General features: G+C 41.1%; 1 protein-coding gene across 4 annotated transcripts in view; it reads right to left on the bottom strand.

Annotated features, from left to right (window-relative positions):
* Window positions 1-24,961, bottom strand: part of PTPRM (protein tyrosine phosphatase receptor type M) — a 746,863-nt gene that overhangs the window by 399,141 nt on the left and 322,761 nt on the right. For all 4 annotated transcript variants that reach the window (XM_082668014.1, XM_082668012.1, XM_082668013.1 and 1 more), the window contains exon 7: window positions 18,443-18,736. In XM_082668014.1, coding sequence (XP_082524140.1) covers window positions 18,443-18,736 — 294 coding nt within the window. The remainder of the gene's footprint in view (window positions 1-18,442; window positions 18,737-24,961) is intronic.

Below are 24,961 nucleotides of genomic sequence, written 5' to 3' on the forward strand. Positions count from 1 at the left end.
GAGGGCAAAAACCTTCAACAGGACCACCTTGCTAAGTCTGCACACCCTACCAGCTATGAGGCATAGTTAATACCTGTGGGTCGAACAGAGCCCCGCTTTATGATGTAAAATACATCAGCACCCGGCCTCAGAATGGCAGCAGTCAGCAAACACAGAAATCAAGAAATAGCAGGGAAGGCCAACTGATCTCACTTTGTAGCTCTTAGAAGGGTGAGAGCTCAGTGAGCCTGGCTGATAATGATCTTCCACTCCTCCAAGCATCTCTTAGGGCTGAATCACCCTGTCAGGTTACAGCTCTGCACTCTCTACAACTAACCACCTCACTCAGCTTATGTCAACTCTATCTGGTTCTCTCTTGAAATGAGAAATTCTTATTGTCTCATTACATCCTTAAATCAACTCTAAACCCGGGCTGTGGGCTGTACTCACAGAGCCCCATTTTGTGGTGACGGGCAAAGCAGAGCGAGCTGATTGACCCAAGGGCTGGCTCTGAAAGCAGCAACTGTGCACTTGTGCAAACAGACTGGTGGTGCACTTGTGTAAACGGACTCCCTGTGCCCTTGTGCAAACGGACTCACTGTGCACTTGCGTAAATAGATTCACTGTGCGCTTGTGTCAAGTCGCTTCGCTTATCCAGGTCTCAATTTCCTACTCATCAAAAGGTAGAAGTCAGATGACATTATAAAGAACTAACTTTTTTTTCTTCTAAGTACATACTATCAAGAACTTTGAAGGGTCTGAGACGTAACTCAACTTTCAAATTAACGAGTTGCCTGCCCCAGTTTCATGTACGTTAGCAGAAGACATGAGATTCTTGGGTCAGAGATGAAGGACTTCATTACTGACAAGTGGCATGAGCTTCAAGCTTCTCTCATCACCCCTTGCCCCCAAAGTTCCATGAGGGCAACAGTGAGGGGCCAGGCTGTGCTACCCACGCAGTAGGTTTGTGTTACGCCTGAGGGACCCTGAGCTCAGGGAATCCAAATCTCTTACTTGGCTATAAGCACACCTGTTTGTCCTTTGCTCCAGAGAGAGGCATTTATTATACTGAACAGGAAGACAGCCTGCCCTCTGCTTCAGGAGCAGGCGCTGCCTCTGTCTCCCGCAGCTGTTCGCTATACCAGCATCCTTAAAAAGACAGCCCAGAACAAAGACCATCAGTGCTTCCACTGGTAAAATGTGCAGGAGCGTGAGAAACCTATGGAGAACGGCATCCCAACATCCTCTAAACAATTCAGGTGTTATACATTTCTCTCATTATAAGGGGAGTCAAGGTTAGAGACACACTCAGTATGAAGAATAGATTTCCAACTGATCCCAAGGGTGAATTCTACTAGTATTCTGCTAAAAATCAATCATCTTAAAAAAATAAAAATAAAAAGCAAGTTTCTTTGCAGATCTCAATTTTGATTCATACAGAGTACTAACAACCTTGAACACATTTATTCAAGATCGGGAATAAACCTTACCCAATTTTTCAATAGTTATTTAGTTCTCCACACCTGGTAGCTTAGGTATGGCTCATCCCATCCATAGACCCAAGCATATATCTTTTTCTTTCTTTTATTTTAGAGCAGTTTTAGACTCACAGCAAAATTTAGGCAGCAAGTACAGAGCTTTCCCATATGCCTCTTGCCCTACACAAGCACAGCCTCCCCATTAGCAACTTACCCCACCAGATGGGACATTTGTTGCCACTGATGAACCTACATGAACAGGACATTATCACCCAGAGTCCACTGATTACATTAGGGTTCACTGTTCGTGTCCTACTTGCTGTGGGTTTGGACAAATGTACAGTGGCATGTACCCACCATTACAGTATCATACAGAATATTTCTACTGCCCTAAAAATCCCCTCGGCGTCTCCCTCCCTCCCACCCTCCCTATCCCACCCCTCTAGGTGGTCACAAAGCACCGAGCTGGTCTCCCTGTGCTATGCGGCTGCTTCCCACTAGCTATCTATTTTACGTTTGGTAGTGTACCATTGTAAAGCAATTATACTCCAATAAAGATGTTAAAAAAATGAAAAATAAAAATATAAAAAAATGAAAAAAAAATCCCCTCTGTTCTGCCTCATCACTCCCTCCCTTCTACCTCCTGGCAACCACTGATCTTTTTACTGTCTCCATAGTTTTGCCTTTTCTAGAATGTCACACAGTAGGAATTGTACATACGTAGCCTTTCCATATTAGCTACCTTCACTTGGTAATATGCATTTAAATTTCCTTCATATATTTTCATGACTTGATAGCTCATTTCTCTTTAGCGCTGAATAATATTCACTTGCCTGGATGGACTACAGGTTATTTGTCCAATCACCTACCAAGGGAGATCCTGGTTGCTTCCAGTTTTGGAACTATGAATAAAGCTGCTATAAACATCCTTGGGCGGGTTTTTGGGTGGACATAAGTTTATCACTTCTTTGGGTAAATATCAATGAGCACTCCTGCTGGATTGTGTGGTAATATACTTCTAGTTTTGTAAGAAAGTGTGGAGCTGTATTCCAGAGTGGCTGCACCATTTTGCATTCCCATTAGCACTGAATGAGAGTTCCTGTTGCTCCACATCCTCACCAGCAGGTGGTGGTGTCAGTGTTCTGGATTTTGGACATTCTAATAGGTGTCTAGTGCAAGACTGCATCTTTATTGCTCCAAGTCAGTCTCAACCAGCAACTCAGCATCACTTCGGAATTTGGTAGAAATGTAACTTGCTGAGCCCAACCCCAAATCTACTGAATCATAAAGTCTGGAGTGGGATCCAGCAATCTCTTAAAAGCCTTCCAGGTGATTCTGATGTATACCACCAACATCATCAAAGTACATTAACATTTGAGAATAAGGACACTAAGTAAATCAGCTCAAAAAAAATTTACTGGTTGTTATTACTGGTCCTAAGTTGGCCTAACAGATTGAAAGAAAGGAGTTATATTCTAGGTTTGGGAAAGGTTCTCTCTCCCTCTAATAGCTATGAACAAAGTATGTTTTCCCCATGGCCATGAAGAGGACCATCTTTGGGTTGGAGCTGACACAGAAGAGGTTTGGAAGGATTTCATGTCCCTGGTTATATTACTGAGCCACTAAATCAACGAACTGCAAAGTGTGACTTATCTATGGGCTTCCTCTTACTCCAAGTTGATACATTTCCTTTTTGGTTAGTTTGTATGAGCAGTCTTTATGTTACTTGCAGCCCAAAGCATCCTGATTAAAATAATTTATTTCTAAAGTTCCTCTGTGCCCTAATGTTTCTGTTTCCTTTTAGAACCTCCTCCCTACAGCTATCCTGGGACTCTCTGCAAGCTTTCGTCCAGATAAATATGTGCATGTGCTGCAAAACAAACGGACGACTTTATAGATTGAAACTGTGTCCATGAGGGCCAGTGCTCATGTGCTTTACCACTGTGTCCTCCATGCCTAGGAGAGTGTTTATCAAATAAGAAGGTCTCCATAAATAGTTGTTGAAAAAAGGAAGGATAGGAGGAAGAGAGGGACGATAGGGAGGGGGGAACCAAAATGACGTGTGGAGGGTATTTTAACTCAGTTATGTCTACTCAGCTTTCCCACTGGCTGTCCTTTTAGCTGGTTCCCCTGGGGTTGTTTGATGCCTGCTGCATTCCTGGATGCCACATCACATAACATCCAAAGGCGAAAAAGGACTCTTTCTCCTTGTACATCACTAAAGAGCAAAGGAACCTTTTCCAGAAGCCTCCCCAGCCCTGTGGTCTTCTTTGAATGTCTTTTGGACCAGAATTTCACTGGTTGAAGATTGAAGTATGACAATTAACAATCTTTAAAATATTCAAAGAAAATGTGGAAGTACCTTCTAAAACAAGACTGGAAAACAAGCCACTGGAAAAATAACAGTTTGATTAGTAAAAGTGACTGCATATCTCACCATCTACCTAGAATAAATATATTTGGATTGATTTAAATTCTAGTGATAATTTAATCATATATTAAGATATATGGACAGTTCTAAAGGCTATGATTGACAGATTTAACTATACAAAATGTAAACATTTCTCTTCAACAAAATGTATCATGAATAAAGTCAAAAGACAAATGGTAGAACGAGGGAAAATATTTAGAAAACATATAACAGACAAGTAGTTAATAACCCTACTATATAAAAGACTCCTACAAATTGAAAAGGAAAAGATTGTAATAGCATCCTAAAGATAGAAATAGATAACGTGATGATTAAAAATAAGGTCAACCAAAACCTATGGGATGCAGCAAAAGCAGTTCTAAGAGGGAATTTACAGCAATACAATCCTACCTCAAGAAACATCTCAAATAAACAACCCAAACTTACACCGAAAGCAATTAGAGAAGGAAGAACAAGAAACCCCAAAGTTAGCAGAAGGAAAGAAATCATAAAGATCAGATTAGAAATAAATGAAAAAGAAATGAAAGAAACGATAGCAAAGATCAATAAAACTAAAAGCTGGGTCTTTGAGAAGATAAACAAAATTGATAAACCATTAGCCAGACTCATCAAGAAAAAAAGGGAGAAGACTCAAATCAACAGAATTAGAAATGAAAAAGGAGAAGTAACAACTGACATTGCAGAAATACTAAGGATCATGAGAGATTACTACAAGAAACTCTATGCTAAAAATATGGACAACCTGGAAGAAATGGACAAATTCTTAGAAAAGCAAAACCTTCCAAGACTGAACCAGAAAGAAACAGAAAATATAAACAGACCAATCACAAGCACTGAAATTGAAACTGTGATTAAAAAACTTCCAACAAACAAAAGCCCAGGACCAGATGGCTTCACAGGTGAATTCTATCAAACATTTAGAGAAGCGCTAACACCTATTCTTCTCAAACTCTTCCAAAATATAGCAGAGGGAGGAACACTGCCAAACTCATTCTACGAGGCCACCATCACCCTGATACCAAAACCAGACAAAGATGTCACAAAAAAACAAAACTACAGGCCAATATCTCTGAAGAACATAGATGCATAAATCCTCAACAAAATACTAGCAAACAGAATCCAGCAGCACATTAAAAGGATCATACACCATGCTCAAGTGGGGTTTAGCCCAGGAATGCAAGGATTCTTCAATATACGCACATCAATCAATGTGATACACCATATTAACAAACAGAAGAATAAAAACCATATGATCATCTCAATAGATGCAGAGAAAGCTTTTGACAAAATTCAACACCCATTTATGATAAAAACCCTCCAGAATGTGGGCATAGAGGGTACTTACCTCAACATAATAAAGGCCATATATGACAAACCCAGAGGCAACATTGTTCTCAATGGTGAGAAACTGAAAGCATTTCCTCTAAGATCAGGAAAAAGACAAGGTTGCCCACTCTCACCACTCTTATTCAACATAGTTTTGGAAGTTTTAGCCACAGCAATCAGAGAAGAAAAGGAAATAAAAGGAATTCAAATCGGAAAAGAAGAAGTAAAGCTGTCACTGTTTGTAGATGACATGATACTATACATAGAGAATCCTAAAGATGCTACCAGAAAACTACTAGAGCTAATCAATAAATCTGGTAAAGTAGGAGGATACAAAATTTATGCACAGAAATCTCTGGCATTCCTATACACTAATATTGAAAAATCTGAAAGTGAAATCAAGAAAACACTCCCATTTACCATTGCAACAAAAAGAATAAAATATCTAGGAATAAACTTACCTAAGGAGACAAAAGACCTGTATGCAGAAAATTATAAGACACTGATGAAAGAAATTAAAGATGATACAAATAGATGGAGAGATATACCATGTTCTTGGATTGGAAGAATCAACACTGTGAAAATGACTCTATTACCCAAAGCAAGCTACAGATTCAATGCAATCCCTATCAAACTACCAATGGCATTTTTCACAGAACTAGAACAAAAAATTTCACAATTTGTATGGAAACACAAAAGACCCCGAATAACCAAAGCAATCTTGAGAACAAAAAATGGAGCTGGAGGAATCAGGCTCCCTGACTTCAGACTATACTACAAAGCTACAGTAATCAAGACAGTATGCTACTGGCACAAAAACAGAAATATAGATCAATGGAACAGGATAGAAAGCCCAGAGATAAACCCACGCACATATGGACACCTTATCTTTGATAAAGGAGGCAGGAATGTACAGTGGAAAAAGGACAGCCTCTTCAATAAGTGGTGCTGGGAAAACTGGACAGGTACATGTAAAAGTATGAGATTAGATCACTCCCTAACACCATACACAAAAATAAGCTCAAAATGGATTAAAGACCTAAATGTAAGGCCAGAAACTATCAAACTCTTAGAGGAAAACTTAGGCAGAACACTCTATGACATAAATCACAGCAAGATCCTTTTTGACACACCTCCTAGAGAAATGGAAATAAAAATAAACAAATGGAACCTAATGAAACTTCAAAGCTTTTGCACAGCAAAGGAAACCATAAACAAGACCAAAAGACAACGCTCAGAATGGGAGAAAATATTTGCAAATGAAGTAACTGACAAAGGATTAATCTCCCAAATTTATAAGCAGCTCATGCAGCTCAATAACAAAAAAACAAACAACCCAATCCAAAAATGGGCAGAAGACCTAAATAGACATTTCTCCAAAGAAGACAGACAGACTGCCAACAAACACATGAAAGAACGCTCAACGTCATTAATCATTAGAGAAATGCAAATCAAAACTACAATGAGATATCACCTCACACCAGTCAGAATGGCCATCATCAAAAAATCTAGAAACAATAAACGTTGGAGAGGGTGTGGAGAAAAGGGAACACTTGCACTGCTGGTGGGAATGGGAATTGGTTCAGCCACTATGGAGAACAGTATGGAGGTTCCTTAAAAAACTACAAATAGAACTACCATACGACCCAGCAGTCCCACTACTGGGAATATACCCTGAGAAAACCATAATTCAGAAAGAGTCGTGTACCGCAATGTTCAACGCAGCTCTATTTACAATAGCCAGGAGATGGAAACAACCTAAGTGTCCATCATCGGATGACTGGATAAAGAAGATGTGGCACATATATACAATGGAATATTACTCAGCCATAAAAAGAAACGAAATTGAGCTATTTGTAATGAGGTGGATGCACCTAGAGTCTGTCATACAGAGTGAAGTAAGTCAGAAGGAGAAAGACAAATATTGTATGCTAACACATATATATGGAATTTAAGAAAAAAAAATGTCATGAAGAACCTAGGGGTAAGACAGGAATAAAGACACAGACCTACTAGAGAATGGACTTGAGGATATGAGGAGGGGGAAGGGTAAGCTGTGACAAAGCGAGAGAGTGGCATGGACATATATACACTACCAAACGTAAAATAGATAGCTAGTGGGAAGCGGCCGCATAGCACAGGGAGATCAGCTCGGTGCTTTGTGTCCACCTAGAAGCGTGGGATTGGGAGGGAGGGAGACGCAAGAGGGAAGAGATATGGGAACATGTGTATATGTATAACTGATTCACTTTGTTATAAAGCAGAAAGTAACACACCATTGTAAAGCAATTATACTCCAATAAAGATGTAAAAAAAAAAAAGGGCAAAGGGCTGAATAATTAGGGTATCCATATTTCATAATAATAAGTCGCTACTACTAAGAGAGAGTTAAAGATATATAAGTATTGCACTGGACTCCAGCCACTGAAGAGATGTTCAGAGAGTACTGACTGATGTGAAATCAAACTGCAGAACCTTACGTACAATATAATATCACGTTGTTAGAACTAGTAAGTAAGAGACTTGGGACATAGATTGATATTTATATGTCTAAATGGGCATAGAGAGAGATGTGCAAAGATAAACACCCAAGTATTATCCCCAAGAAAGGTACTGCAAGAAAGATGAGGAAATCTATGACCTTCTTCACTATATATTTCCGTAATTTTTGCCTTCTTATATGGTACCTATGAATTCAGTAATTAAAATAGATCAACAAGCTACAAACATTAACAAATAAAATGTTATGTATGATGAATTCATGATCCAACTTAAGAGCAATATAGTCTAGCTAAAGAATAGTAAATATGTAACAATATATAACACCTAACGGAAATATATGTTAATACCTGTATCTTTTCTACTGCTAATATATGCTAGAAAGAGTTTTCAATGCCAGCTATAAATCCATGTCTATAGTCACGTGTCTAGATCTGTAAGAAAGAAATATTGCTATTTGGTCAATAGAAATATTTTACCTGAGTAGTTATATTACTTACATTACTCATTCTACAAAGGTAATAACATGGATGGAAGATCAGCAATCTTGATCTCAAACTGTTCTATTATTTTTCTTATTTTAATAATAGGTATAACCATACTTCCTAATAAAATTTCTGCTATTTGTAGTTTTAATTTCATTTATATGCATTATTCATTTTTAAAGCTTTCTATTCACTCAAAATTTATTCTAATAGGTAATGCAATTACCGGTTCTTTGTATTCTTAAAATTAATTTATAACAATATTACCCAAACACAGGAATGTGGTTAACCCTCATAAACTAAAATTGTGACATATCATCAAGCTTTCATAATCTGTTGTTATCACTCTGCAAGTTTTAGCTCTCATTTATTTTACTTCTTTTTAATTTAGTTTGTAACAACGGGAGCGACATTACCCTTACAGATGAAGCAGGCAAGTTCTAATCGGAGCCCAAATGCCACTGAATGTGTTCCAATGAGTTATCCATCCACATTAAAGAGGACAAATGAGCTGAGAGCTGGTGTGATAAGAGGAGGATGAATCTGAGCCTGCCTAGGCAAGATGGATAGAAGCACACGGGACCTATGAGGTCAAAGATAAAATCCATCTATTTCCCAGTTTGTGAAATTGGATTTGCTGCGTTTGAGGCACAAACCCAGAGCGAACCTGGCGAGTTAAGGGTGCGTGAACTTTTCCTGAAATGTCCTGAAGACAAAGGTCATACTGAGACTAATTCTTTCTGCTCTTGGGTCAGGGGCTCAGAAGCCAGGTAGAGCCTGTCTCAGAAGCAGTCCATAGGGGAAGAATTTACCTGTGCACACTTCAGTCCCTTATATCCACAGCATCAGGACCCTCACCTCCAATCTCATTCCATGAGGGTCTTATATACCTTCCTGATGTCTGCAGGTAAATGGGCAAAGGGGAAGACATCCGCCAGGATGCCTCCATCACAGTGAGAGGCTGCCTTACTGCTCTAATCACGCTGTGCTTCTCAGGCTTTGGGTGTTAACTGCAAACTCAGAGGTGTTAGGGCCTGGGGCAGTGCTCTTCCAAGGGCTAACATGTCAAAAACACTCACTGGGTCACTAATAATGGCAACCACCACTGCAGACTGATGCCTCAAACGTGAATAAAGCCTTCACAGTTATCCTATTTCTTTGCCACCCTTCAGGGACTTTGGGTCACTGTGCTTTTTCCCAACAACATGGGAAGAGTCAAAAATGCACCGTTTTCCCAGGTTCCAGTGAATATTGCAACAGCTTTTGACATTAGCTTGAGGACGTACATCTATTTTTTGTTTTACTTAAAGCAATTTGGTGAGTGGGTCAACCAAAACCCATCTGACCAGCTTAAATGTCCTATTGGAAGATTTTGCCATAATAGTGTGTATCCTCAGTCGCAATAAGTGTATTCGTTTTATCAGAATTTGCTAGCAGACCTATTGGGTTTTCCTCAACACAGTATGTAAAGATCCGAACAAACTTGTTGGCCAACCCGATACTCAGACTTCAGAGTGACCCAAGTTCTCTGCTAACCATTTCTCATGCATTTAGCACATTTAATTCTCCCAACAGCTCTATGAAGAAGGTGCTGGTATTGGTAGAAAACAGACTAGACTTATTAGAAACTTAGGTTCCTAGGTTTAGTCATTTGTTGAGATATTTTTTAGCTGTTAGTGTCAGCGCCAGCACTCACCCCAAGTCAGGCAGACTTTAAAGTGAAAGAAGTTAGCCAATGGACATTGTCTTCTCTGAATATGTCCGAAATATTCACAAAGGCAATTTAGAATGTTCAGTCCTGCCCTGAGTCTTAACAAAAACCCTAAGTAAGCAGTGCATGTTGATTATGCAGAGGACCCAGTCTAGGAGAAATGCCTACATAGAGACCACAAAATAGACGTCTACTGAATCATAAGTTTGAGAAGGAACTAAGGCATTTGCTCTAATAAAAATTAAAAATTTCATTCTCAGTACTAAATTTTTTTTTAATATATAAGAGATTTGGGCAAAGATTTAGATGACCCAGGGTCTCTTTAAAAACTGCCCAGGTTAAGATTTAGTGGGTGTCTTCCTCTTTCTAGAAGATACTGCTGTGGGAAGCAGAAGCATCCTTAAGCCTTCTGGTGGCCTTAGGCTCACTCAGCATGCTGAAGTCGGTACTTAATAGGGGACTAATCCTGACCACAAGCATGTTTCTCTATGACAGCAAAGCCCCTCTGACAGAGACTGATGGGATCCGAGCACTAGAACCAGGAATTTGGTCAAGCGCTTCATTGATAAGACATACAAAACGCAGCCCAGCGGGTTCTGCGATTTTCTTCAGTGTCAAATGGCCCATCAGAGGTACGGCCGGGGGAAGCCACAGCCACTGACTGATAATCCCTGGATCTCTCTCTTAAATTTCTTTCCCTCCTCAGTGCGTTCAAAGCTACACAGGGAGCTGCCTACAAAGGCTTCAACCTCACACCTAGAAGTCTGTTAGCAATGCTCACTCTTCACCATCAAGGGGCCTGCTTGGCACCTTCTAGAACTATTAGGGCACTTAAGAGTCACAGAGGCAGGATAACGCGGACTCTGAAAGCAACCACCTCCATCTGTCTGGTCTTCCTAGAGGCCTTTCCAAACCTCTCATATAGAGTTGCCCCAATAGTTCTAACCCTATCCCCCTCCTCCCCGCCCATGGCCTTAGGGCTCAGACATGAGGAAAGTGCTGACTCAGTGTTTAAAGGCAGGGTTTCAGGTTTGGGTATTACAGCCTCTGGGGCACGAAAGCTGTAAGGCAGGGACTGAATATATTATAATAAAAAAGGTGCCACATTGCTGCTCTGCACCTGTCCTCCGCCCAATTGCGATGCACTACCCAATGCCATGTATTTACATCCGCAGACTAATAGGGCAGATACTTTTTAATACCCTTTTAATGTTTATAATTAAGAAAGGTTCTTACAAATGTATGGACACCAAGGGGGGAAAGCAGAGTGGAGGGGAGGATGAACTGGGAGATTGGGATTGACATATATACACTAATATGTATAATATAGATAACTAATAAGAACCTGCTGTATAAAAAAATAAATAAAATTAAATTAAAGAAAAAAAAAGAAAGGTTTTAATGGTTTAATGTGTTGGAAATGCATTAAAAAAAACCTGTTGCCCTTTGGCAGAGCTCTTTTAGAATTAGAATTACCACACTTTAATTTTTTTCCCTGGTAAATAAACTTAAATGAAAAATAAATTATGTTCCATCCAATGAGGTCTTGGCCTGTATTCATACTGAATCTCAGCCTTTGTCAGGTCTTAGATGGGCTCCCACCTGCCCCCCCCGTGCCCATGGGTGATCTGTGAGGGTCCAGAGACGTACTGCAATGCCAGCAACAGTTCTGTACAGAAAAGAAAAATCTGGCTACCCTTGATTTAGGAAGAACACAAATCAAGTTTTGACAGGGTTTAAATTCAGATCAGACCCATCCCAACCAGACTGTCTGTTTTGCCCCCACAAGAGGAATGAAGAATAATAAATAAATAGACACAGAGAGGTCGGCCTTCAGTGGAATGCAGGTATCACGCAACTTGGGCTTCACGGAAGGCCCTGTTGCCAAGAAACCCATCACTTTCCATTTCCCATATGCGAATCCCATTCAAGAGTATTTAAAACGATTGGGATAGACATATACACATTACTATATATAAAATAGATAACGGATGAGAACCTACTGTATAGCACAGGGAACTCTACTCAGTAAATACTGTGTATGGCCTATATGGGAAAAGAATCTAAAAAAGAGTGGATATATGTATATGTATAACAGATTCACTTTGCTGTACACCTGAAACTAACACAACATTGTAAATCAACTGTACTCCAATAAAAATTAAAAATAAAACAAGTCACTCCTGTGTCACATTTAGCAAACATGGTGAATTAATACTCCAAAACCAATATTAACCTAAATCTAGTGAGATTTAGACTAGGCCTGGTAGGACAGCGTGTGTTGCTACATAAAGCACGTTAAAGATGGTCTCAGGGTATACGGTAAGAGACATCACAGAATATTAACTTGTAGTTAATGGAACATTCCCCACGGCCATCCAAGCATGTGGCAAAGGCAGGAGAGAGCTACACAAATACATCTGTTCTAGGGCAGCAGTACGACCACCATCGCAAAGAACAGGAGATGCACAGAAATGTACACCACCACAGGCTGAGCATAAATTCACTCTCTCACAGGCCACAGAGCAATGGAAGGTGAAGTGACTTGAAGCAGATGAAAAGTATGGCCCATCTCTCATGTCACTGCAAGTAGGATAGACAAGGTAGCTGTAACTGTGTTTATCAAATCCCAAGTAGAACAAAAATGCATTTTAATGTAACACATAATCGAAGTTGAACAAAAATGCATTTTAATGTAACACATAATCGAAGTTCTTATTACAGTCACAGAGAAGGTTCTAACTAGGCATATACAGAACAAATATATACCTCTCTACAAACATAAAATGTACCCCCCCTTACTAGTTTAAAAGAATAGTTCATTATTTTAAAAAAACCCTCCAATTTCTTATCTCACTCGTTATTCGTGACAAACAGAAGGCTGTCTGTTGATGGGATGGCTGTACCATCCTGAGGCAGCACTTATATGCATATACTTGAACTCTCTGGAAACACAGCATTACCACCTGCTCTAGGAGGTAAGATTTCCACAAGTCAGAAAGATAAAACGTTTTTAAACTTCGAGAATTATTCATTGAAAACCAATGCAATTGCTTAAAGTCTCAAAGGGGTTTACAAAGCATCCCATAAACTAAGTATACGCCATACAACATTATCAGAGTAATTACCAAGGTGCAATCACACATGCTACAACATGGATCAACCTTGAAGACGCTGTGCTAAGTGAGTAAGTCAGGCACGAAAGGACAAATTCTGAATGATTCCACTTACATGAGGGACCTCGAGCCATCAAGCTCATAGAGACAGAAAGTAGATCGGGGGTTGCCGGGGGGCAGTGGGGGGAAGGGGCATGGAGTTTCAGTTTTGCAAAATGAAAAGGTCTTAGAGGTTGACTGAGCGCGCGGAACGCCACTGAACTGTACATTTAGAAATGGTTAAGAAGGTAAATTTTACGTTAGGTTATTTTAGCACGATTAGAAATAAAAAATAATCTAATAAAAAAAATCCTACCTTTCCATTCTCTATCTCTTTCCATTTCTCTTCACAGCATTTATTGTATTATATATGTGTGTGCATGTAATATACACATATTTATATATACAAGCACGTACATATATTTATTTATTTATTTATTGCCTGTACAATTCCTCCCTCCAATACCCCCAAATATATCAGCTCTGAAGGCCAGATCTCGTCTTGTTGCTCTGCCCTTAGGGCCTGGAACAGTGCCTTACAAATATGGGTGCTTAATAAATTTCTTATGCATAGAATTTTTAAACAGTGCAATCGTTCTTTTTTCAAATGTTTTTAGTTATATTAATTCTAAAGAACACATTTCAGTTCAGCTTCTTCTCACTCTCACCAATCCTAATTGTTAAGTCATTAGTTTACCATCATCCTGTTTTAACTCCTGGTGCCAGTTATTAGCAAGCCACTTAGCCACAGTTAAACAATACCCAGGATACATAAAAAGCGATATCCCCAAATAAGCACTTAAAAAGTCCACTGTGAAAATCAAGCTAACAGCATCACCCATTTCTCTTTTTCAAGTAGCTACCAGTTAATGACTTGTGATATACAGGCTGCACATAGTTATAAGGATATAAGATATAATAGAAAACACAAACTAAATTGCATTTTGCTTCACTGGATACTGAAATAATTTCAGCTCTCTGAGGTTTCCCAACTATAGCTGAAATGCAAAGTTGAAAAATAAGTAGATATGTGTATAAATCTTCAAAGTAGCTCCTGACTATAACCATTTTTAATATCCCATGTCGGCAGGGCCTTTTCTCATGTTTAAAATACCTTTACAGATAATGTCTAACCCGATCTTCAAAAACACCTTTGATATTATCAGGGCAGGTGTCGAGGGCTCCTATCTGGAGAATCAGAGAAGCCAAGTGATTTGATCAGGGTCACACGTGCAAGAGCCTGTGCATATATCTGAAAATAATTTCCAGAAGCATAAGAAGCAAGAGGTCTGGCAGTGTGCTCCCGTACGATTCTTGAAAGAAATATGACCAGGTGATGAGATCGCATATACAAGCCACACATGAAAATCAATTCCAGGGCACAGAGATGGGTCATAAACAGTGATCTTTCCATTTCAATGCATGAAACGAAATACGGTTTCGTGGGTGTCACCACAGCGTGACAGGACAGGCCCCATGGGTGCAGCACCGAAATGAAAACAGAGCTTGTCCAAAAGAAATAGATTTGATAGAAAAAGAATCAGAGAATGGCGTCTGGCATGGATGCAATGCCCAACTGCAGGGGATTCTCTGAGTCCAAATATAAAACTGTATCCCTCCGATTTTCGATTTACCAGATAAGTAATCTCAGGCAACAAAATCAGGTTGCCAACATCTAATTCTTTTGAATGAAAATGTTAAAAGATAATTTTTTTTTCGCCACGGGCAGTTAACTTGTATTGACTACTTGTGACGTGTAAGGTTCTGTCCTAGGCATCTTACATGCACATTAGCTCCTTCAGGCTTCACAGCCACACTAGGAGATACAACACTATTATTATCACCCCTGTTTCATAGATAAGACAAGAGAAACTCAGAAAAGGTACGAAGTCTTCCCAAGGTCACATGTCTAGCTCCGTGCAGAGCCAGGACTCAAACGCAGGCAGCCTGGTACCAGAGCCCAAATTCTCAACTGTTGACTCCAGCTGTAGTATCCTCAGGCACTGGCATCTCATGAAAGTGATATTTTAGCATAAAACCAGGCTGGAAGCTCAGAATAAGAGTCAGTCTTTCAAATTTAACCTGTTTAGCTGTATGAAAAACTCACGGGTTTTCCCCGTTTGCTCAGATTTTTGCAAACGTCATCACAGACCTCCACTGCCCAGCAGAGCACTCGATATGCATGATTAGGGAGAACTTGGAAAAGGATAAAATAAAAGTGAACTCCGAGACATTCAGGATAGAAATATACACTGGATCATTTCATTAGAAAGAGAACATAAGACTCTTCATGTTGAAGAGGCCTTCAGGTTCAGCCAGCTCAATCCTCTCACGAGTATAGAATCTCCTTCTGCAATGCCAGGTTCTGCCTGAACCCACCAGCCACTGGAAACTCATTATGCATGACTTAGCGCTTGTCAAATCTGCACAGACACCCTGCTCATCCCCACTCTCTTTCTCAATTCTTCCATCATTCCTCGGTGGTTGAGCAAAGTTCCAGAACATTTCCTATCCTGGGTGCTTTCCCTTGAGGACAGTCTATTCTGTGCTTTCTCTCTTAAAATGTGGGGACCAGAAGTAAGTGTGACAATATTAGGGAGGCTTCCCAGCACTGGTAGAAAAAGACTATCACCACCTACAACATAGGCTTTGCTTTCTTAATGAAACCTACACTTACATTAGGGTTTTTTGTTTGTTCGTTTTTTGGTTTTGTTTTTTGGAGGGGGTGGTGAGGCAACAGCATTACAGAGTGATTAACAGAATATGGACCGTACTGTAGATGCATATGTATTTAAACCTAACCCTCAATCTCTTTTTTTATATGTGCTGCTGCTAAATTTTATTACTCTAATTCCAGACACACACTCTTGGCCTTTTAAACCACACGGGACGGATGCCCAATTATTCCTACTACCTGTCACCCTATTGGATTCATCCACTGTTCATGCCTGGCCAAGGCCGTTTTCCATCTTCCGTCTGCTTTGCAGAATGCTCAGTGTCTCTCTCAGGTTTTGAGATCCATGACTCGCTCTTGCTGAACCCTAAACACTCGCGAACCATCTGAGGAAGAGGCCGGGACTGTTAGCACATTTTTCAGTCTAGAGTGTGTAGCATCCACCTTCCCCCTTTTCATTCAGTCCTGCATACCACGATTTCACACGGCTCACCTGAGCAGTCAACAAGCTCTCCTGCAGATTTTCTCAAAAGTCTCAGTTCAACAAAGGGTGAAACTGCATTTCTTCTGACAGTAAAAGGCTCATTCAACTTCCCTTTCCTCACCCACCCAGCATCTCCCCCTCTCATTTCTAGCTTTGACCCTCTCACCTAACATATTTCTATTTCCTAAGATTGACTTGTTCGACCACAGCTTTTTCAAAAATGCTCAATCCCCGTGCAGGACAGGTATGCGACAGTGTCCATGGCAGGTTACAAATGGTAAGAGGAAAAAGCCTGCTTTCTCATCAGGCTTCCTTGCTTAAGTGAGATTAAACCTCTAAGGCACAGGGCTGGCATGCAGATATCCATTCAGGATTGGTTTTAGTGGTTTAAAAAAGGACTGCCATTCTACTATGAAAGTTTCTACATTCACACATCATGCAGCCATAACAAAAAGGCTTCCTGAAAACAGATATGCATGCCTTATATTTAGGGGAAATGTAGACAATAATCATGTTGATACCTGAAATGTACAGGCACAAAACCAGAAGAAAAGACAAAAGAACAGAACTGAAAACAATAGGTAGGTGGGGTTGTCAGTGACTAGAATGACAGATTGGGTCCTTTCTCCAGCCTAGACAATGGGATTCTAACCTTCTTTTGGAGAGGAAGGAAGACGATCTAGCACCATGCCCCCAAACAGGATTCCTCAAAATAACACTGATGTGAAAGAACGCAAACTTATTGCTCACAGATGCGGGGAGGACCGCAGGGGCTTCTATTTCCCTGCCCCTAGTAAGGGGGTCACAGTATTGGCCCCAGAGACTTCAAGAGGCAGTTATAAAATAAATAACAGATTTGAAGACAATTCTTATATTGTAAAGTGATAGATACAGGGTTACACAGCTATTGTTTGCATTACGACAGATGATAAATTACTTCAAAAAAGGCAGGGAAATTTTATTCAGTGAAAGAGAGAGAGGAGATGACATGGTATAGAGAAGTGAGGAAGAGAAAGTGTTGTCAAACTCCTTTCTCCTTGGACCGCCCATGGCGGCTGTGGGAATCACCACAGTTCTTAGACCAGAGGCTCTGCGCTGAGCGTGATGTGACCATGGGGGCGTGGGACATAGGAAACAGACCTGGGTGGACAAGGCAGGCCCAACAGCACTTACCCCAAGAAGAGAAAGGGTCCTGTTCCCTCTTCTAACAAAAATAGTTTTACAAAAATAATTTTTTTCCATGAGCTTTGGGCTTTTCGAAACTATACACTCCAAATTATGAAGAAAGAATGAAGCAGTTACCATTGTTAAGGTTTAATCATTTCTCCTACCAGACAGGGTTAGACTGCGCTCTGAGTACTTTTAAATCTTAAGAGGAAATGAAACCTACTGATAAGTGTCCTCTTAAATAATGCCACCCGAAGAATCAATTATCTCCATAAAAATGTCTTGAGTCTCCTCACCTCGGCCCTCAATTCAGTGCAAGAATCTGCATTCAAATGATGAAAGAACACTGCGGTATCCCAACCTGTCACTTCTCTCTACTTCCGACCCAAGAGCAGCCAGACAGAAACAGCACTCAAACCTCTAACGGGCTCGCTCTTTAGGGTCTGATTTTTATAAGACTCTGCATTTCTCTCTCCATCAACCCACAGAGCGGGCTCTGCACAGTCAATTAGAACTTTATCATCTAAGAATTTAAAGCCGGCGTGCAGTCCACAAATCACCCTGGCTTATTTTACAAATGGGCCCCATGTCATTGGCAAGCAGCCCCTCCATTCAATATCCGTCCATAAAAACACAGCTTTAAAGCTACCGCTAAGATGGAATCTAGCCTTCCAAAGGCCCTCGAGGCTACAAGCACATCAACAGGGAACATAAAAACAAAGGGACCCAGATGAGAGGCGTTGACCTATGAGCAGACATCATTAAAGCAAACAGTTTCTGTCAACTTTGGGATGATTCCCGTATGAATTAGGTGATACTCCTAGGAAGGTGTAAATTAAGAACGGAGGAAAAGGGGGCGGAGGCCTCCTGAGAAATACCAAGCCTTGAGGTTTGAAGTCCACAGGCTATTGGGTTGCTGTCCACAGGTGAAGGGACCTTTTGTACCCAGACAGGGTCCCAGCAGAGCTGAGGGAAGTGTGAGCCACCTGCACGGAGGTTGCAGGTCAAAACCCAGAAGACACTGACAAGCGGTCCCAGCATCCCCGGACTCACCAGCACACTTGGTTCTGGTTCTGAGAGCAGGCCCAGGAGAACCGGTGCCACCCTCCCCTGGCCGGGTGAGAAGCACGCTGATCTCATACTCTGTGTCCGGGTCGAGATGCCCGATCTTGTAGCTCGTGGAGTCCACTGGCTGCCGGTCGCTCCAGCTCCCGCTGGCGGTGCAGTATTCCACCTCCCGGGCCACGATGGGCCCATCGCCATTGATGGAGTTGGCGTTGAGTTGGATCCACAGGTAGGTGGCCCCCACGGAGGCCAGCTGAGGGGGCGCGATGGGGACAGGGGGCTCTGAAAGGCAAACAGGAGGCCATCCTTCAGACACTTGAGAAGAGCTAAATGCACATCAATTACTAAAACAGGGAAGACATTAACATTTCAGCAATGAACTGACGAGAATGGTTTTGCTCAGGTTAATACGAAAAAGCATACTGAGGGAGGTTTGCATAGCGTTCACATCTGTGAAATAAGCCATCTTTAAAACCGAAGCCTGCTCAGGTAGGTACATCCCCAGTTTGTTTTAGGACGCAATTCATTTTTCTCGAACAGCTACATAGGCACCAAAGGATTTTTTTGCACTAAAAGTGACTTGTAAAAACTCTCTCAAGTGGTAGTAATTAAGCTCTAGAAGTCTCTCCATTGTCAAGAGTTAAAAAAACAAACAAACAAAAAATAACCGAGTGTCTTCAAAATCACCCAAGGTATTAGTTATATCATTAAATTCAGTCTCCGTATATTTGTATTCCAAAGATATCATCACTTGAAAAACACGGACGAAATTATAGTTTATCTCATCATAAATGCATTTCCAGGATGACTCGTTTCCCCCCAAAAGCTATCCCAATGGACTCGTTCTGCTCCAGGAGCAGTGAGCACTTGGGGTGATAAAGTCCAGCACTGCCACTGTTCAGGGATCTTGCAGTAATGAGTCTTATTAAAGCAGTGAATAGAAAGAAAAGCTCTAAAGCAAAGCACAAGTCATGCCCAGCTTGATAAAACTCTAAGCAATCAATGGCAGACGCTCTTTACAACCCAGGAAGGTCTCTCTCATTGCTGAAAACCTGAGACTGACTTCTTCTGGATCTTTGTCTGAGACAGGAGAGAGAGGCAATCTTGTTTTCCACAGTGTACCAGATGCCAGCTGAATGGCTCTCCAGGCACCAAATAAAGGCATTCCACGTGCCAGCGTCACTGTGGGTGGCACCGCACATGACATTAGGGAAGGAGATAACTGTATGAAATAATGTATTTCTACTTAATGCATCTCCATCGGAGAAAATGTTGGCCCCTAAGATGATACCAGGTAGATCCCTAGACCATCAAGAAACCAGCAACGCAAGTTCCTTTTGTTGAGTTGGGGCATCTTTGTTCTTTACCGTATTCAACGTGTGGTAAGTCATACTGACTTTTAAAATAGCTGGGGAAATCTCATGAGACTGAGGCTAAACGAGACACTTAAAAGATGAATTTTATTTGGGGGACCATAAATTTAGTGCAAATTTACTAAAATATTGTTCCTATTATTTATAAACTACAAATTTGTGCTAGCTCTTTGTTTGTTTAGATAGTTTTGATTCAACTCATAATCAATTTGGAGTTTATTTTTGTGTATGGTGTTAGGGAGTGTTCTAATTTCATTCTTTTACATGGAGCTGTCCAGTTTTCCCAGCACCACTTATTGAACAGGCTGTCTTTTCTCCATTGTATACTCTTGCCTCCTTTATCAAAGATAAGGTGACCATAAGTGCATGGGTTTATCTCTGGGCTTTCTATCCTGTTCCATTGATCTATATTTCTGTTTTTGTGCCAGTACCATACTGTCTGGATTACTGTAACTTGTTACTTGTAATAACTTGGTTATTTAGTAACATATTGTTTATCCTCCATGTGTTTGTGTTTTTTACGTTGTTTTCCCTGTAATTAGTTTCTAATCTCATAGCGTTGTGGTCAGAAAAGATGCTTGATATGATTTCAATTTTCTTAAATTTACCAAGGCTTGATCTGCGACCCACGATGTGATCTATCCTGGAGGAACGCACTATCCTGGAGGAACGTTCCATGCGCACTTGAGAAGAAAGTGTAATCTGCTGTTTTCGAATGGAATATTTAATTAAATATCAATTAAATCTATCTCGTGTATTGCATCATTTAAAGCTTGTGTTTCCTTATTAATTTTCTGTTTGGATGATCTGTCCATTGGATTAAGTGAGGTGTTAAAGTCCCCCACTAATATTGCATTACTGTCAATTTCCTCTTCCATAGCTGTTAGCAGTTGCCTTATGTATTGAGGTGCTCCTATGTTGGGTGCATATATATTTATAATTGTTATATCTCCTTCTTGGATTGATCCCTTGATCATTATATAGTGTCCTTCCTTGTCTCTTGTAACATTCTTTATTTTAAAGTCTATTTTATCTGATATAAATATTGTTACTCCAGCTTTCTTTTGATTTCCATTTGCATGGAATATCTTTTTCCATCCCCTCACTGTCCGTCTGTATGTGTCCCTAGGTCTGAAGTGGGTCTCTTGTAGACAGCATATATATGGGTCTTGCTTTTGTATCCATTCAGCGAGCCTGTGTCATTTGGTTGGAGCGTTTAATCAATTCACGTTTAAGGTAATTATCTAGATGTATGTTCCTATTACCATTTTCTTAATTGTTTTGGGTTTGTTTTTGTAGGTTCTTTTCTTCTCTTGTGTTTCCCACTTAGAGAAGTTCCTTTAGCATTTGTTGTACAGCTGGTTTGGTGATGCTGAATTCTCTTAGCTTTTGCTTGTCTGTAAAGCTTCTGATTTCTCCATCGAATCTGAATGAGATCCTTGCTGGGAGAGTAATTCTGGTTGTAGTTTCTTCCCTTTCATCACTTTAAGTATATCATGGCACTCCCTTCTGGCTTGTAGAGTTTCTGCTGAGAAGTCAGCGTTAACCTTATGGGAGTTCCCTTGTATGTTATTTGTCGTTTTTCCCTTGCTGCTTTCAATAACTTTTCGTCTTTAATTTTTGCCAATTCGATTACTATGTGTCTCGGCATGTTTCTCCTTGGGTTTCTCCTGCCTGGGACTCTCTGCGCTTCCTGGACTTGGGTGGCTATTTCCTTTCCCGTGTTAGGGAAGTTTTCAACTATAATCTCTTCAGATATTTTCTCTGGTCCTTTCTCTCTCTCTTCTCCTTCTGGGACCCCTATAACGTGAATGTTGTTGTGTTTAATGTTGTCCCAGAGGTCTCTTAGGCTGTCTTCATTTCATTTCATTCTTTTTTCTTTACCCTGTTCTGCAGCAGTGAATTCCACCATTTTGTCTTCCAGGTTCCTTATCTGTTCTTCTGCCTCAGTTATTCTGCTATTGATTCCTTCTAGTGTATTCTTTTTTTTTTTTTTTTGCGGTACGCGGGCCTCCCACTGTTGTGGCCTCTCCCGTTGTGGAGCACAGGCTCCGGACGCACAGACTCAGCAGCCCAGCCACTCCGCAGCATGTGGGATCTTCTTGGACCGGGGCACGAACCTGTGTCCCCTGCATCGGCAGGCGGACTCTCAACCACTGCGCCACCCGGGAAGCCCTCTAGTGTATTGTTCATTTCAGTTACTGTATTGTTCACCTCTGTTTGTTTGTTCTTTAATTCTTCTAGGTCTTTGTTAAACATTTCTTGCATCTTCTCGATCTTTGCCTCCATTCTTTTTCCAAGCTCCTGGCGCATCTTCACTATCATTATTGTGAATTCTTTCTCTGGAAGGTCTCCAATCTCCACTTCATTTAGTTTCTTTTCTGGGGTTTTATCTTGTTCCTTCATCTGGTACATAGCCCTCTGCCTTTTCATCTTGTCTATCTTTCTGTGAATGTGGTTTTTGTTCCACAGGCTCCAGGATTGTAGTTCTTGCTTCTGCTGTCTGCCCTCTGGTGGATGAGGCTATCTAAGAGGCTTGTGCAAGTTTCCTGATGGGAGGGACTGGTGGTGGGTAGAGCTGGCTGTTGCTCTGGTGGGCAGAGCTCAGTAAAACTTTAATCTGCTTGTCTGCTGATGGGTGGGGCTGGGTTCCCTCCTTGTTGGTTGTCTGGCCTGAGGCGACCCAACACTGGAGCCCACCTGGCTCTCTGGTGGGACCAATGGCAGACTCTGGGAGGTTCTCACACCAAGGATTACTTCCCAGAACTTCTGCTGCCAGTGTCCTTGCCCCCATGGTGAGCCACAGCCACCCCCAGCCTCTGCAGAAAACCCTCCAACACTAGCAGGTGGGTCTGGCTCACTGTCCCCTGGGGTCACTGCTCCTTCCCTGGGTCCCGATGCGCACACTACTTTGTGTGTGCCCTCCAAGAGTGGAGTCTCTGTTTCCCCCAGTCATGTCAAAGTCCTGCAATCAAATCTCACTAGCCTTCACAGTCTGATTCTCTAGGAATTCCTCCTCCCGTTGCCGGACCCCCAGGTTGGGAAGCCTGACGGGGGGCTCAGAACCTTCACTCCAGTGGGTGGACTTCTGTGGTATAAGTGTTCTCCAGTTTGTGAGTCATCCACCTAGCAGTTATGGGAATTGATTTTATTGTGATTGTGCCCCTCCTACCGTTTCATTGTGGCTTCTCCTTTGTCTTTGGATGTGGGGTACCTTTTTTGGTGAGTTCCAGTGTCTTCCTGTCGATGATTGTTCAGCAGTTAGTTGTGATTCAGGTGCTCTTGGAAGAGGTAGTGAGAGCACGTCCTTCTACTCCGCCATCTTGAAACAATCTCAATATTTAAATTTTGAATAAATTTTCTCAAAGGGAAAGAAGGAAGGAACTCAATCTATACTAAGTGATAAAAAGCAATTTAAAATATTTAATCCAAGTGAAAGAGCATGATAAAAATAATTCTAAATCAAGCCAGCAAAGAAACAATTTATATACCTATAGATACATATCATATACATATATCTAATTGATATACATATATGAATTCCTAATATATGTCTCCTATAATTAAATATGATCTTGGCATATATGTATATATACATGAATTGTGGAGATTACATGAAATATTTTTATGTCTTTGATTACCAAAAGCAGTGTTAGACATAAAACAGACAAGAATGATAGTTTAAAATGACCTGGGCTTCATTTGTGGGCCAGCATCAAATCAGGGAATGACCTTAAGGAAGTTATAAACTCTTTGGACTTAAGTTTTTCCCATTTTGAAAAAATTAGCACTCTAAACACATGCATATACAAAGTATTCAATCATACAGGTGGCCTAAACATGCCATTATATATTTTAAAGTAATTGTGTCAATGCAGTGCTTTATTTAATTAGTAGAATCCAGCATGTTATCTCATTTTGAAAAATCAAATACATGCAAAATATGGCTATAAAAATTATAAATGGAGGAAAAGTCAAACTCCAGATTTGAGCCATATCTGCAAGCCAATTGTCACCAGCTGTGGCAGGGTGCAGAGATGCAAAGGGTGCCTGGACATTTTATCACCATGACCCAAGATCCCTCCACGTTGTCGTAAGGCAGGAAAACGTGCGGCAGAAATGTGAGTAAGGACCCACTCAGGCTCTGTGCTTATGTGTGTTGTGGCAGACTAGAAATTTCTGACTTGCTTAGGACTCCCAACAAATTAACTTTCCCACAGAGGCAATTTTTAAAGAGGTGACTAGATTTCTATCGTACTGATTACAAAGCACCACGCCTCACCGGGCACGGGCACAGTGAAGCACTGTAGCAACCAGAAATCAGAAAACAGAACACAGTCACAAAGAACGGGACCAAGATGAAAATTAAGTGACAGTGATGACAATAAAGAACTCAGCCGTGGCAACAGCGCAGCGGCCGTTCTGCTGGATCTGTTGGCAAATGGTGTCCATTTTCCACAAGGAAACCCCTCGCTTCCCCGAGAGGCTTCTGCAGGGGAGGGTGTGCACATCTATGCAGAGTTTTAGTTTTCTTACAGGTAAAACCTAAACTCGGAAACTAGCCAGACGGGCTACAGTTTCACTACAAACCCAAAATCACAGGGCTCTGGTGTGGCAAATTAGACCATGTGAGCAGATATTGCAGGGTGTGCTTCCTGGCTTCCTTCCACAGAACATTAGCCACTGCTGCAGATAAACAGTGCTGGGGGCAAGCTCCCCCCAAGCCAGGCGTGACTAACGTTGGCAGAGCTGATGTCACAGCAGTAGCGTCTGCCTGGATCACCTATAGATTTTATGGCAGAGGCTCTGGTCCCAGAGATTCTGATTCAACATGGGTGTGGTAATGGTGGTAGAGAATAGGTGGGCAGGTATTTGTATTTTGTTTTATTTGGAAAGGTGGTTCAGCCATGCATTCTCAGATGAGGACCACTGATGGACGAGAACAGAGAATAAGAGCTACTCAATGCCCCATCACAGCCTGAACAGGTGCCGGTTGCCTACTGGGTCTCCTGTTCTAAGTGCCATTCACATACCTTTTGCATCTGGTCCTCCTGATGGCCCTTTAGGGTCGGTCACATTATTATGTCTATTTTATTTTATTTTATTTATTTATTATTATTATTTATTTTTTTTT

The sequence above is a fragment of the Grampus griseus genome, assembly GCF_964374135.1.
Source record: "Grampus griseus genome assembly, chromosome: 12".
Classification (NCBI taxonomy): Eukaryota; Metazoa; Chordata; class Mammalia; order Artiodactyla; family Delphinidae; genus Grampus; species Grampus griseus.